The 17137-nt window shown below is 29.8% G+C and overlaps 1 protein-coding gene across 1 annotated transcript; it reads right to left on the bottom strand.

The window, feature by feature from the left end:
• Positions 1-6524: 6524 nt before the first annotated feature.
• On the bottom strand, positions 6525-13203 carry LOC131639722 (salicylic acid-binding protein 2-like). Its single transcript, XM_058910191.1, has 3 exons — positions 12743-13203; positions 7050-7175; positions 6525-6968 (listed from the first exon to the last, which is right to left on the bottom strand). The coding sequence occupies exons 1-3, from the start codon at positions 13118-13120 to the stop codon at positions 6684-6686; spliced, it is 789 nt and encodes a 262-aa protein (XP_058766174.1). The 5' UTR covers positions 13121-13203; the 3' UTR covers positions 6525-6683.
• Positions 13204-17137: the final 3934 nt, after the last annotated feature.

Below are 17137 nucleotides of genomic sequence, written 5' to 3'. Positions count from 1 at the left end.
TGGGCTTAAAATGCATTGTGCTTGAAATTTGAGTGGGTTAAACTTGCTAATAAGAATTTGAGAATGACAGTCATTTAAAAAATAATTATTTTTATAATTTTTGACAAATAAATTATTACAAAATTAAAATTTTATTTAATCTCTTTATTCTTTATTTATAATATTTTTATTTTTATTAGTAATAACTCACTTTAATTATATTATAATTATATTATAAATAAATATCTTTTTAAAATAAAATCAAAAGAAATTTGGGGTTTTGGTTAATTCGGATATACATATCCGAATTAACCAATATATCAAATTTTCGTTGCAGTGAGTTCGGATATGCATATCCGAATGAACTAATATTCAAAAAGAAAATTGGGTGCCTTCGGATATGCATATTCGAAGGATATTTTGAGGTTTTCAAGGGTGTTTTTCACCATATATGAGTGCAATGACAAATTCTCAAATTCTTAAAATAAGAGTTGTTCAGCGACATGATTTTGTCACGTGAAATTTATGCTCCTAAAAACAAGAGTTGTGACATGATTAACACGATGTAAAGAATTTAAAATAATAAAATAATGAATGTCAAGTTTTTACACGGAAAAATTTTAAATTTTTTTAAAAATGAGATTTTGACATGTAAAATACGTTGCTAATGAAGAATTCAAAAATTAAAAAATTTGAATGGAAAATGTTGACCGATTGAATTGACTGAGGTGCAAGTAGATAGAGTATTTTAAAGTTGCGAAATGAATTCCCGATGCTAATAGTTTACCATTCTCACATGTTTTTATTGCAAATATAAAAACAGAATATATATTTTTCGAAAACAGTATAAACAAAATATATAATTAAGACATAATATATACTTAAAACAGTAAATATATTTTAAAAACAAAATATATAATAAAAACATAATATTTAATAAAACATAATATATAAAATTTAAAACATAATATATAGTTACAAGGAAAATATGTATTTTAAAATATAATATATAATTTTTAAAACATAATATTTATTAAAACAGAATATATATATATATATATATATATATATATATATATATATATATATATATATATATATATATATATATATATATATATATATATATATATATATATATATATATATATATATATATATATATATATATATATAAGTAAATATTTTTGTTAAGTAAGTAAACACAGTTGACCAAAATTACTATGAGAAATGTAGTATGAATTAAATTAGTATGAAATGTAGTTTGAGTTAAATTTAGTATATTAAAATTAATTGGCATGAAATGTAGTTTGTAGTTAATATAATTAATGTTTAAAATAACGTGTAAAAAAATATTATTAAGTATTTAGTTATTAAGTTCGGTAATATTTGTAGTTAATGTTTGACTAAAATTTTAGAGTTGGTCGATAGATTAAAATCACATTTATAATTTAAATGAAAACCATTTTGTAAATGTCCAATATGGAATATTTTCGATACTATCGTATCGTAGTTAGATGTACGATGTATTCAGGACGACGTGGACTTAAACCAAATTTTAAGGAAGGAGTTAAAAGGGTTTATCACGTGAGCATTTGTTCAAGAATGTTGGTTGAAGCGAAGGATGAGTAAGACTTTCTTGTCTTAAATATGAATGTAGAGCTATAATTAGTAACCTAGAGGAACTAGAATGTCACTTGAAGAGAAGAGATTTCATTAAATATTATTGGGTTTTGAAAATAATGGAGAAGAATTGCAGAGTAACGTACCAGAGACTACTAATACGCATGCTTCAAACAATTTAATCTGATCGATGACATGGTTGATGATGCTTTTGTGGTGAATAATGTAACACCCCGAATTTGATTTATTTAATTGAGTTTTTATTACTTTCATTTAATTATTTAAGTGATTTAATATACTTTTAATAATTTATTTTGGTGATATGACCTGTTATGTGATTTTTGAGGGATTATTGAAATTTAGTGGAGTTTTATTTGATTAAAATAATAGAATAATAATAAAGTAAGAGAAATAATGACATTGCGGAAAAATTAGAATTATTAGAAAGATAAGGGAAAATGGTGAAAGTAGAGATGAGTTGAGGGGTAATAATTTGAAAAGAGGGTTATTTATATTTTAGGTTAAAATAAATAGTAAAGTGAGGGGGAGCCAAACTTGTCAATACGTAAAAGTTGTGAAATTGAGAAAAAGAGGAAAGAGTGAGAAAAAGGAGAACAAGACTTTGAGGAAAAAATCACCATAGTCAAAGACCTTGATCAGCTGCTGGAAAATTAAGGTAAAGAGGGGGATTACTTGAATATATGTGTCAATTGCATGAAGGATAGAGAGGGATCATCACCCTCCTCTAGGTTTTTCATCTTTTTCTCCATTGTTAAGGTTCAAGTGTTCTTGATGAAAAGTTACGAAATCTATGTGATAATTACCGAAATTGATATGTGATTCGTGCTCTAAATTACTCTGAAAATTATACATGATGTGTTGAAATGAATATGAATGTTGTTGTTTTCATTGATATGTTTTGGTTTGACATAACCTTGAATTCCTGATTAATTGATGAAATTGGATGTTAATCAATAAATATATGATGTTTTAATTATAGTATAACATGTAACTGTTGTTTTCTCGTCAATTTGGATGATTAGGGGTCGAAATCAGTGCTTAGAATGAGCTCCCATGGTTAAAAACTTAGATTTTGGGTTCTGCAATAGCGTGACGGTCGTCACGATCGTGACAGTCGTCATGAGCGTGACAAACTGGTCTATGAAGGCCGACGATCATCACTTGGGTGACGGGTAAACCGTCATGGTCCCAGGTAGGAATTCTCTACCAATTGTAACCCAAGTGTCGGGTTTGTGAGGAAAGGGCATGACAGGTTGGGTAACGGTCTCCACATTGGTGACAAGCTGGTTGTCACGACCGTGAGACCGTATTTGGGTGTTTGGTCAATTTTTTCGATCTTGTTTTCTCGTGTGATCGATGTTTAACTGCTGTTTTAGTGTATTTGATGAAATTAATTGATATATATGGATTATTATAATGAGGAATTAATAATTGAATTAATGGTATAATTATGTATTGTGCATGTAATTATAAATGTTGTGTTAAAGGTGTAGTTCGAAGTAGGAATTATTGTGTGTGCCTTATGGCATGATGTTTATGGCTAGAAGTGGAATCATAAGAGTTGTTAGTATTATTTGTTTGTCATGCATCATACATGTCGATGTTGAAAGAGGCGAGTCACAGGTTCAAAAGTAGGGACCAATGATAAGTCAGAGGTTCATAAGTGGGGATCTGGTTTGAATGAGGAACCATTATTGAGTGGACGAAATCATTAACAAATCTATGATTTCCAAATTCGTACCACATGCATTGAGTCGAGTTGTGAGTCACATTGCATACATAAAGGCTTTGCAAATTGGATGTGGTGTGTAAATGATGATTGTGATGAATATACCACTCTTGCATTCTTTTGCATCTTTAATATATTTGAGTGCATTCACATTCATTTGTTGTTTGTTTTGTGTCGTTGTGTATAATGTGGTAAAAATGCTAAAGAGGAGTAAGTTTTGCTTTGGGTCGGAAGATGGCCTTGGAGATCTCTTCATTCATTTATTGTTTTATGGTTGTTTAGTTGGATCATTGCTTGGATCTGTAACATTTGGGAACGAGTCGTTTAATTGTATGAGTTAATATTTGGATTATGTTATTTTAATTACGATTTCAGTTTGAAGAGATAAATTGAAGTATGTGTTATTTATTAAGTTCTGCTGCGAGTGTTTAATCAAACAAAATATGCATGTTTTGTTTGATTAGCATCATAAAACGAGTGTTTAATTCCTTTAAATTAAGAGTCGTGGTTTTAGGGTGCTACATAGTGGTATTATAATAGGTCGACCCATTCGGCCTAGGTTGTGAACCTAGTTATGCCCTGTGTGCGCGATACGTTTGTGAACTCTGTTTGTGCTTGTTGTCGTTAACTGCTGTTTTCTTTTTTATATATGATTAGTTGTCTTTTTTGGCTGATCGTGCAGAAAGAAATGCCCTGAGGTAGAAATAATGAAGTGATTGCGGATGCTCTAGGAGCCTTGGCTAAAGTGATGGCACAAGCAAATGATCCGTTGCATGTGAATTAGAATATGTATGATCCCGAGGGTTGTGAATTAGAATAACATTCAAGTTGGCTTCAAGAGATTGAGAAGATCTTCCGGGTTATGGTTTGCACTGATGAGTAGTAAGTGTTATTTGGGACACATATGCTATATGAGGAGGCTGAGTATTGGTGGAACAACACTCATTAGAGGCTTGAAGCTGCGGGTATTAAGGTCACATGGGAAAATTTCAAGATTGAGTTCCTTGAGAAGAAATTTCCCACTGACGTTTGTAGCGAGAAGGAGATCGAGTTTCTTGATCTGAAGCAAGGAAACATGAGTTATGCTGACTATTGCAAAGTTTGAGGAGTTGTCTAGGTTCTGCCCACATTACAATGGAGTAGTTGCTGAGGGTTCTAAGTGTATCAAGTTTGAGAATGACTTGCATCCAGAGATCAAGCAATTCACCAAGTATCAGGAAAGTCGTCAATTCTTTCTGTTGTTTAATAGAGTGGCTCACCCTTAAAACCACCCACAAATCCTCCAAGTTTCCTTTTCAACCTCATCTCTTCGTCTAATAGATGGTATTAATTAATTTTCACTAAAGTTGTTAATAATTTTAGTAGTGATATTATTTATGTTGAATTGTTTTACTATTCATCTACTTTTTTTAATTGGTTATAGATGAAAATTAAAAGCTATTATGAAAGATTTGAAGATGAGAATCAGAAGATGAAAGTTTTAGGTTACTAAATGGACATACTTTGTTTTTAGTTAGAACATGTATGCTTATTTTATGATCACAACTATATTTTTTGTTATTAGTATAATCCCATGAAGTAATCTAGGATTGACATGATTTAGCCATAGCTAATTTTAAGTTTATATGACTTCAAGTTAATTTGTATATGAAAAAAAAGAGATAAACATTGAAGTATATATTAATGGAGGTGAAACATGGGTAAAAAAAATTATCCAAAAAAAAATTTACTATCAAAATCTATACCAACAGGAATTTAGTGTCACTAAACTGTATAGTGACGGAAGCGAGGTGTAGCTATAAAAACCGTAGGTATAACTAAATGTTTTATACCATCGACTTAAAATTCATAGCATATAGTGATGGAAAACACCTGTAGATGCAACATATTATATGCCACAAAAATATTTGATGGATATATAAGTATTTTGTGCTATACATGCGATAAATAGATATTTACCTACATCTTTTGGCTGTCAAAATAGTCAAATTTCTTGTAGTGTTGTCATCGTGTTTTGGCCGGGGACTAGCCTCTACGGAGATGCCAATAACTTCCTCATTATTGCTGATCAGCTGGGCCTTGAAGGAATTATTGGAGATGGTCCCTCCGAGCTATCCCCACATCTTTCCCCAAACACCTATTATGGGAGATCACAGAGCTTTTTGTGAACAACAAGTTTGAGGGGCACATAGTTATCTTTGAAGTTCTAATAGAATTTATGTACACTTCAAAAAGCTTATTATAAGTTGACCTTGGTAAATATAATTCCTTAGAACATGGAAGAACATAGTCAAATCGACTACAGAATACAGATTCATATATCATTGTCCACTGCCGTTGCATAAGTACTGGTGCGTACCCAATACCCGGTACAGAGTACAGTATTTTTAGAAAAACTAAGGTAGGGATACGTTAGTATAATGCTTTAAAAATATGATTATAAAAATAACTAAGAAATTATATTATTCAAATAACAATAAAATAAAAAATAAATTGTTTAAAAAAAGTTAATATCAATGCAATAACATAAATAAATCACACTTAAAAGTATCAATAAATCATAAAATCATGGTTGAATATCAATATTTTTTTCTCCAATATCATTAAAAAGTGCGGCTTCTAGTTCAAGTTCATCGAGAGAAAGACTAGCAACTTCAAGAATACAAGTTCCATCAAATAGATCGCATTCATCTCCACCAATATCCCACATTTTTATTGATCCTTCATTATAAAACTTACTCTTTCTCCGAGAGAAGACGAAGATTCGTATGAGCAAAAACTAAATCCTCAACCCGCATGAATCTAACCTATTTCTTTTTAATGAATGAATAAATTCATATGTGCTCCAATTTCTCTCAGCAGAAGACGAAGAACTTGGCTGTGAAAGAAATTTTAATGTAATAGATTAGTCTTCCTTTCACTTTTTTTATTTATAAATAGAATAAATAACCTAATTTTTAGCCACTAAAAAAAGTTTCAAAGCATACCATCCGAAAAAATTAAAAAACTTGGGTACATGGTACCAAATGTGTACCCGTTGATGTACCAACTTAAAAATAAAATAAAAAAAATTAGTACGACTTTGGTGCATACCGGATGAATATCATACACATACCGATACCCGATACGAGTACTTTACCTAAAATGGAGTACATGTGCTTCACAGTCCATAAACATAAGAAGTTTTATATAACATACATGCATGGAGAAATAAATAGAAGTTGCAATGCAAGCCACTTCTCCAATGAAGTTTCTCAGAGTTTCAAACATGGTGATATTCCTTTATTCGAACACAAATAAAATTCAAAAACAATAAATAAGCCGTACGATTTCAAGCGTATTTAGCAGCTATCTGATAGAGAGAATCACATAGTTGTTGTGGCTTAGAAAGCATAGCCGTATGATCTGCACCATCGATCTCAAACACATCATTAATGCCACCATTTTGGATCATCCAGAGTTGAAATTTCAATGGAATTGCAACATCTTCATTGCAAACAATAAAAGCACTTGGAACTGACCCATAGCCTTGTTTGGAGAATAAGTTGTTTTGTTGAGTCAAGTCTTCCATAAAGAGGGACCCTGGCCTTACTAAACTCTTTGCCAATTCAAGATCCTGTCAAATAAAATATTTTTGGTTTTATTAGCATTGTTACTATTTTATTAATTTAATTTGTAATAGTAGCATGTAGTTTACCTGTGGGGAAGAGCATTGATAGAGCTTATTGGACAAGAATTTGGGACCAAAGAACATTGATGTTTTGTTTCCACTCTGGGAGAATTCAGTGTCCAACCATTCATCTGCAGGGATACTCTCAATATACTGTTCAATAATACTCTCAATGGTCAATTCCATATCGCTTGATATTTAAGATTGAGACACATAGATCATGAAATCATTAGTAATTTGTATAGTGGGTTCCATATTAATTTTCCAACCAAAACTATATATTATTTGTTCATATTGAAGTATTGTAAAATAAAACTGTAAAAAAAATAGTGTAAAATAAAACCAATTTATTTCCATAAAAAATAAAACTGTAAAAAAAAAAAAAAAATAGCGTAAATAAAACCAATTTCTTTCCATAAAACATAAAAATCCAACAGGGTCTTAATAGTCAATAGACCATTAAATCATTATCTTGAACTTACCCTCTAAAATTAATTGTGTAGGTATTCTTGAAAGAACTTTCTTAAAAGATGATGATCAAGAAAAAAGAAGTTCGAAATCCAAATAGAGATTCAAGTTGAACTTTCTTAAAAGATGATGATCAAGAAAAAAGAAGTTCGAAATCCAAATAGAGATTCAAGTTGAAGAAGTTAATTTAGAGATTTAATGTCTATCTTAAGAATGGAGGAAGATTAAGGATCTTCTTATTTAGAATGTTAGATAGCTGTAAGGGAATTTCATCTTAACACTCCCTTAGTAAATTATTTAATCTTGTGGTTTTTGTTTCACAAATTAAGACAAAAGAATTGATGAAGCTATCCTAAAGAACATTGATCTCTTTCTATGCATTAAAGGTTAAATCAATTGCAGATATACAACGTCTAAGAACCCATTCCCAAAGCTAATTGAGTGATTTGAACCTTAGTGGATCTTTTAACAAGTTTGATATTTTTGGAAATGTGTTGAGAAATAAAACAAGTCTCGTTGCGAAAGGTTACGATCAACAGTAAAACATATATTTCGATGATTTATGCTCCTATAACTAGATTAGAAGCCATAAGGATGTTATTAGCTTTCTCTTGCATCATTAATTTCAAATGGATGTAAAAAAGTGCTTTTTTTAATGGCTACATCTAATAGATGGTATCTATTGATCAACCTCCAAGTTTTATCAACTTGACCTTTTCCAATCATGTTTTCAAGTTTAAGAAAGTGTTATATGAACTGAAACAAGCTTCTATAGCTTGGTATGACATTCTAAGAAAATTCTTGCATGAAAACAAGTTCTAAAAAGGAAAAGTCGATAAACCCTCTTTATCAAGTAAACCGAACATGACATGTTACTAGTTCAGGTTAATGTGTATGACGCCGTATTCGGTGCTACTAACGAATCCTTGTGCAAGGAATTTTCTGAAATGATGCAGAATGAATTCGAAATGTCAATGATGGGGGAGCTTCAATATTACCTATGACTTCAAACCCATCAAACTAAGGAAGGAATTTTTATAAGTCAAGCCAAATACTACAAGAATTATTAAAGAGGTTTGGCATGGGGAAGTCCAAATTAATAGCAACCGCAACCCAATGTCAACATCATGCAACCTCGACAAGGACAAAAATAGAAAACTAGTTGAAGAAAGCAAATACCAAGGTATGATAGGCTTTCTTCTCTATCTAACTACACCTAGTTCTGATATCATGTTTGTTGTATTTGTTTGTGCTCGCTTTCAAGCATACGCGAAAGAATCACATCATAGTGCGGTCAAGCGCATCATGAGATATCTCATTGGCACACAACAAATGGGTCCATGGTAACCTAATGGAACTGATTCTTACTTAGTTGGGTACACCAACTCGAATTTCACTCAGTGTAGGGATAGGAAAAGTACCAGTAGTACATGTCATTTATTTGGGAACTCATTTGTCTCATAACATAGCAAGAAACAAGCAAGTGTCGCACTATCTATAGCTTAGGTAGAATACGTTGCCGCAGGTAGCTGTTGTTCTTAGATTATTTGGATGAAACAACAACTTAATGATTACAATGTTTATCTTGGAACCGTCTTGATAAGATGCGACAAATTTAGCGCCATAAACCTCATTAAAAACCCGATTCTTCACTCTCGGGACAAAAACATTGAGGTTATAAACCACTTTATTAGGCATCATGTTAAAAAAGGGAACACATACTTGAATTTGTAACCCCATCTAATCAACTCGCATATTTTTTTACAAAACATCTTTACAAAGAAAGCTTCTTTTTCATAAGAACTGAACTATCATCCACGAATTAGTATGCTTATATCTCTTCTCCACCTCCTTCTTCCCTTTCTCTATTTAATATTTTGTGATTTATGTGCTTTGATTGTTTTCCTCCTTTTTGATTGTGACAAAGGGAGAGAAGTATGCTCTCGAGGAGAGTATAATATACTCTCTACTCACGTGTGTGTGTGTATGTGAGAGAGAGAGAGAGAGAATTTAACCACTCTAGTTATATATCTAGATGTTTTCTTTTACCACCTTCCTTTACCACTTCCCCGAGAGATGAGTTGTCATCATCAAAAAGTGGGAAAATGTGGATTTATGTGCTTGCAAATATGAAGCTGATGATCCTACAGAGAACCTTCCAAATATTTTAATGACGACAACACCAATGATTATTGAAGTTGGTGGCAATAACTTTCCTACTCTCTGATGATGGTGACCAAACTTGAAGACATCTCAAGCCTTATAAAGAATGAAACTCAAGATTTCATTGAAGTGCTTATATAGCCAATGTATCTAGAAAATGATCTTGAAAGTCTCAGAGTTGTGAAAAAGAGGACATGTGAAAGATCACACACGTGCGTGCACTCACACACACAAAAACAGAAACTTAAAAGCCTTTTTAAACCTCTTTCTTATCCAACAAAACACCTAAAAATATTTTTAAGCCTTAGCTAGTTGATTAGGAAACTATCAGGTTCATTCAAAACATTTTTTGAACTATCAAATTGATTGGGGCCTATAGCCAATCGATTGGGAAAAGCCAAATTAATTATATAATTGATTATAAGATAGTCTTATTGATTGGCGATTACTATATATCCAAACTTTTCAAAATGGGCTCAAATAATCGATTATTTAGGTCATTTAGTCGATTATAATAAGGACCCAATCGATTGGACAATCAATTTGGCTCATGAATTGTTTCATCTTTTAGCCAAATCTTCTCATATATAAAGGAGACGCCTCTTCTCTTCATTACACACCAGAATTTCGAATTTTTACATTTCTTTGGAATTTACATCTCCTCTCTCTAAAATATTCTCTTTTCACCAATGTTGTCTCCGTGCTTTGTGAGTGAAAACTACTTGCGAGGAAGAATTTTTTCTAATGTTGTGCCATTGTTACTACTCTCAAGTGTGCGATATTTTTGGGAAGTCGAGTTTGCTTCTTGACATTAACCAGTCTTAAAATCTATGTTTGGTTCTAGGACTTTTCTTGGAAAAGTTTTATTTGCTTATTGAGATTAGTCTGAAAAATTTCTAATCGGTTCGTTAGCTCAGTATTGGTAAAAGTTTTCGTTTCAGTTAGGGATAAGGCATTATAAAATCTTTAGATCTGCTTGTATCATGGTTTGTGGGCATAACCTATAAAAGCTCAAGTTTATAGTCTAAATATCAAGATCTCTTTAGGATAGGAGTAAGCCGACGTTAGACTAAACCTCAATAAATCTTCTTCATATCTCTAAACTCTTCTATCTTAATTTCTGCTATTTACTTTACTGTTTTTATTTTCTGTTGTTTTTTTTACTCCGATCTTAAAGAATATTGACACAATTCACTTTTTAAATAACAAAACATTAAATTTAATCACAAATTTCAAATACCACAATTAATCCCCTCTTGTACTTGAAATCACTTGTCCAACATTTTACAGTTTAAACAGAGTTAGTAGACAACACAATCGATGAACGAAAGAATCGAATAATCATAAATATGGTAAGTTGCATATTTTCAGAAGAAAAAAAACATAAACTATGGTCTGAAGCTGTCAATTGGGCAATCCATATATATATATATATATATATATATATATATATATATATATATATATATATATATATATATATATATATATATATATATATATATATATATATATATATAAACGGAAAAACAAATAAAAAATAACACATTTCTATAATTTATCACTCTAACTATTTTTTCTTGATATGAAGAAACTTTGTTAGAGACTTAAAGTAATCTAACTATTTTTTCTTGATATGAAGAAACTTTGTTAGAGACTTAAAGTAATAGATATATTGAATACTATTTTAGGTCAACCTTGTGGTATATCCATAACTTTTAGTTGGATGAGTGCTTAATAAAATATCGCTAAATATATAACCTTTAATATATGGAGAATATTTTAATTAAAAAATATTGATAACGAGAATTATTATATAATAAATATTTGATCCTTAATGAACCACATGATGCTAAAGATCAGAACCCAATGAATCATTGAGGGCATCTAATAATTTTTTAGAGTTTATCGATTCAGACCCTACCTTATTATTAATATTATTATACCAAATTCAATAATGACAATCATGTGCGAATGACTCAAGTAAAATATGAAAATCTATTACTGAGTTTTTTTTTCTTCATATTCTAGGCATGAAATAATAATAATAATAATAATAATAATAATAATAATAATAATAATAATAATAATAATAATAATAATAATAATAATAGGGTATTCTTTCTATATATAATTTTTGTTCTTGTGCAAAAATTTAAGACCCAGTTGAATCTTCTACCATTATTTTAAAAATCAGATCAAATAGATCGGTCGAACTACTTGAACTAAGAATTAGAGAGGTCACTAGTCTAGTTCGATTGTTGGACCAAATAAATTATTGAACTAGTGAAAACCGATTAGAATCATTCAAAATTGGTAAAAATCGGTAAACCGATGGTTTTGAAAAATTGACAATTTAAACGTTTTTTCTTTCTTTTTGGTCATACAAAATGACGCCGTTTTGATAATTTTTTTTAAAAATTAAATTGAAATATAAGTAAACTTTGTTCAAAAACTATTTGTAACAAGTTTCTCCCTTTATAATTAAATTTATCAGACACTTGCAATTATTTTATTATGTTCCAATTAGATTTTGTCCAAAATTTATATGAATTTGTATTTTATACTATTTTATTTTGTTGTGATGACTATGTTTAAAATTTTTATTTAAAGAATAAACTTGTAAAATTGTGATATTTTGAAGTTTTAGAATTTTATAGGTATCGTGATTTTTTTTAGAAATCGAATTATCCAATTCGACCGGTTTAATAATTATATAGTTTTGTTATAAAGATTGGTTAATTCAACCGATCTATATATGTGATTTAATTTAGTTTAGTCATACGGCTCCACCAATAACTAAGAGGTTCGAGCAATAAATCAATAACCTGACTAGTTTGATGACCAATTCACTCGTTAAAACCTTGCTTCTAATACTTGTTTAAGAGGTTAAACTTTCTTATCATTAAACTAAAGAAAATCTATCACATGGGTAGAGTATCTAGTGATATGTTTTAGTTGAGCAGTTAGTACTTAGTATATGTTTAATTCTTACCAATAATATTTATATATTAATGTACAAAAAGTTGATGATAACAATTTAAAATAATAAAATTCTAAAAAATAGTGTGAAGGGTTATGAAACAAACCTTTTCCATGACATAAGATGGCTTATGTTGAATATCAGGAACAAAAGCTGTTAAGAAAACAGCAACAGCAATCTTTTCTGGAAATTGTTCCATAGCAAGTGCTATGTTAACTCCTCCAAGGCTATGACCCACAAGAATCACCTTTTCATTATGAGGAATTGTGGCCATTAACTCCAACAAAGGTTCAGAATACTCTAAAACTGTATCAACATCTTCAATTTTCTTCGAGTTGATTCCAGAAGCTGCAAGGTCTATGACAGTGACCAAGTGACCAGAAGATTCTAGGATGGTCTTGACCTTGTACCAACTCCAAGCTCCATGACAAGCACCATGAACAAGAACATAATGTTTTTTATCTTGTAGATTTTCAGTACTCATAATGTTTTTCTTGCTGTTGCTGTTGCGGTTGTGGTAGGTGAATTAGTGATGATTGTGGCTAAATATATTATTTCCCCATCATAACTATTTATAGAGAATGAAAGTTGAAAAGTCAGATTGATCAGGCTTGACAAATTGGTAGTGGTATATGACTATTAAGACCTCGTCCACTTGAGGATAACTTTCTAAATTTGGACACATAATTTACTTTTTATAAGTTTAAATACATTTTTTTAATTATTTTTATTAAAACTAATTTTTAATCATTTATTTTTAAAGCGTGTTTTTTATTTTTATTTTTTGTATAATTTTTTAGATTTAGTGAGCTTTTATTATTTTTGGGATGTGTGATTGAGACACAGTTGAATTGATGATTTCAAAATAACATGCAATTGAATTGAAAATTTTAAGATAAAATTGGCATATGAATCTTCTCCTGAGTATTTAATTCAGCTGTCGTTGGAAAAATAAATAAATTTAATTATATTTTTAGTTCTTTTATTTTTAAATTTTTAGTCACCTATTTTAAAAATATGTTTTTTTTTGTTATCTAAGATTTTCGTAGTTCTTCTTTATCTGACTGCATCATTAATAATGTAGCATGTGAATCATTCAACCACGTCACATTTTTTTTAGATATTTTATTTTAAGTTTTTAAAAGTTTTAATTACTGTAAAATATTTTTTTATTAAATATCCAATAGTTTAAGATTAACTTATGGGAAAAGCTAACATGTGCTCCAAGAACACAAGTTAATGGAATATTTATAGACATTTTTTTGAAATGCATGCATTTAATATATCGAAACTTTAAATATAACTTTATTGCATTTAATTACATTTAATTTTTTCTAATTATAGTATCTTTAACATGTGCCCTTAGGGCACATGTTAGCATGACCCTTAACTTAAATAGGGTACTGAGAAGTTCACTCTAGTTCCTGTTTTGTTTCACTCTTAGCTTTGCATTGGATGGAGGAGGATTATGATGCAACCTAACTATTCACATGCCACATCATTAATAAAAGAAAAAATTGATGGTGCACTGAAAAGGTGTAAATTAGAATATGATTGGTAAGCTTATAAAAAAACTCATAAATAAAAAAGTTTTGGTAACTGTATTTAGTTTTTAGCTTTTAATTTTTTTACTAGTTTTTCTCTTTTTCTTAAAAAGCTATTTGAAGTAGCTTTTGAGCTTGTAGCTTTTAGCTTGTGACTTTTTCTTCCATTTATATCCTTATTATTTTAATAAAAATCTATTTTTACCATTCGATATATATTATGATTCAATGTTTAATGTTTTTTTTAATCTTTAATGTTTTTAATAACTTCTAAAGTATATAATAAATTTTGAAATAGTGTTGATAATTTTCAAGTTAGTGAAACGTAATCGAAGAATCAATTAAATTAACCGTGACGAAGAAAATTAAAATTTTTGTTATATTTTTATGGTATAATATTAAATAATAAATTTATTTTTATCATTAATTTTGATTAATTTAACTGAATTCAAATTTCATATATTTCATTAAATTTATTTATATAATTTATATATAAATTTAAAATAATTTGATCTTTCTTAAACTTTTCACATATATTAAAACTACTTTGTACGTTTGTATTAATATATTTATTTTTATCAAATATAAATTAATTTAATAATATAATAATATAATACGATAAGATAAATAAATCACAAATTTCTTAATAAGAATGTCTTTTTGTGTCATTTTGTATTTATCAGCTTGTGTAACAGCTAATTTACCAAACACTCAAATTAACTTATCAACTATCAATCACCAGCTACCAGCTATCAGTCATCAGCTACTAACTACAAGCTACCAGTCACCAGCTACCAGCTAATTTTATCAAACAGAGCCTTATTTTTACACTGTCAATTAATGACAACTATGTATCTCAATAAATTAGACTGTAAATTTTAAAATACTTATATGATTTGACACTTTGAAATATTCTAATTGGATGAATGTATAATAATTCTTTATACTGATAGTGCACTATCGTTAAATTCTTAATGAAATAGAGAACCATGAAAATCTTAAATGAAATAAAATTTAAAAATAAAAAAATTAATTTTTAAAATGTGGAGACTAGAACTTCAAAAACTAAATAGAAAGATAGAAAATATATTTAAGCCTAAATAAATTAAGTTGATTAAAAATGAGAGAAACACATAATTAATCAAACGGATGTAATTGGTGTTGCACACAGCAGGAGGGAGAGAATACGAGAGAATTGTGATCCATAAAATTGTGTTTCCATTCAAGAAATTAAACTTTCAAAATCTGTTCGCTTGATGGAGATTGATGACGAAGTATTGGACATGTTAGGTGAAAAGAAAGTTAGAGAGTTGTTTATAACATAAAAATTGTGACATCGACCAAATTTCAAATTTTATAAAATAAAATGATCAAAAATTTGATTTTAAAATTAATAAATTAAAAATTAATTTAAGCAAAATAGAAGGAAGAAAAATTGTTAACCCGATATTATATAAATATTTATAGAAAAAATTGTGAAATTATTTTGATTTTCATCTTAATTAGATTTGCTATGTTTTCATATCATGCAGATATTTTTTTATAGCTTTTCTTTTTATGAATAGATTTCGAATTAATGAAAGAATGCTTTTCCTACTATGCCATTTGGTACCACATTTTGAAAAGCATTAGGCTTATTAAGTACTACCTATTAATTGTTGTCTATTATGGACAAAGCACCTAAAGTGAACAATTAACTTTGAATAGCAGAATAAATAATATCAATCATTAATAAAAAAAAAAGTCAGTATTTAAAGTACATGCATAACAAATTATGGATAATTAAAATATCAATATTTAATTTTATGACTTCACTAACTACTTATTTTAATGGGTAATTTAAACTCATAATCCCATATATCCACGTGTTTTAAGAGAAAAAGCAGAACATGTCTCTCTCTAAATTTATTGTGCACATTTCTCTTTCCCATTCACCCTAGGCTTTGTGGTGACGCTAACCCTAGATCTTTTTGGATCCTCTCTCAAACCTCTCGTTTGGTTCTCACTCTCTGGTTACATGAATAATAACTCTCTTGGTTGTGGGGTATAATGGAGAAATGGAAGGACACCCCCTCTTGAAGGAAGAAGAAGGTGTCACGGTGGCGCTAGAAGAAATTAGTAGTGAAGAGGTCTTCCAACGAACCCTAGCAGGGAAGCTATGGACGCACAACACTTTTAATGTGAGGGCCTTTATGAGCATCATGGTTGGGGCGTGGAAGCTCAAGAACCCAGTTGAAACCCAGAAGTTTAGCAAGATCCTGTTTCTGTTCAAATTTTCAACTAAACGAGATCTGAAATCAATCTTAAGAAATGGTTCATGGAGTTTTGATAAAAATCTTTTTGTTCTAGCCCGAGTCTCAAGCGAAGAACAACCATTGGGATTGAACATGCATTAAAAAAATTTCAGGGTGAGAGTCTATGATCTTCCCCTAATACTTCAATTTGAAACAATTCGCAAAGAAAATCGGCAATATCGTGGGGTCTTTTGAGGAGATGGGATTGAAAGAAGCACCCAGAAACAATAGATTTCTCATAATCAAAGTATCTATGGGTCTGAAACAACCACTTTACTCGAATCTGAAGGTGGAGAAAAACACAAAAAAGAGGGGGTTGAATTGTGTTCTTTATCAATTAAAAATTCCCTTTCTTTATATTCTTTTATTTCTTTTCGTATCTCATTTTCTGGATATGCTTTTAACGTTGCGAAAACATGCTTGGAATGGAGTTGCATAACGAATGAGATATTCAATTTAACTTCTTTATATCATCAGAACTTCTAACTTGTTTCAGTACAGTTCTAAGGATATTCTGCATAAATGTTCTGAGTTAAATTAATTATGCAGAAAGTAAAAGACACGTTTATTTTTTATCCTGGTTCACCTTCTGAATAAAGCTACCTCCAGTCCACCTTCCTCAGGTGATTTTCCTCTCAACAGAAGTCTTAATCCGCTATAACC

Source organism: Vicia villosa, linkage group LG1 (genome assembly GCF_029867415.1).
Source record: "Vicia villosa cultivar HV-30 ecotype Madison, WI linkage group LG1, Vvil1.0, whole genome shotgun sequence".
NCBI classification, from domain to species: Eukaryota; Viridiplantae; Streptophyta; class Magnoliopsida; order Fabales; family Fabaceae; genus Vicia; species Vicia villosa.
The sequence above is the reverse complement of the archived record's forward strand: the minus strand, read 5'-3'. Positions and strand labels throughout refer to the sequence as shown.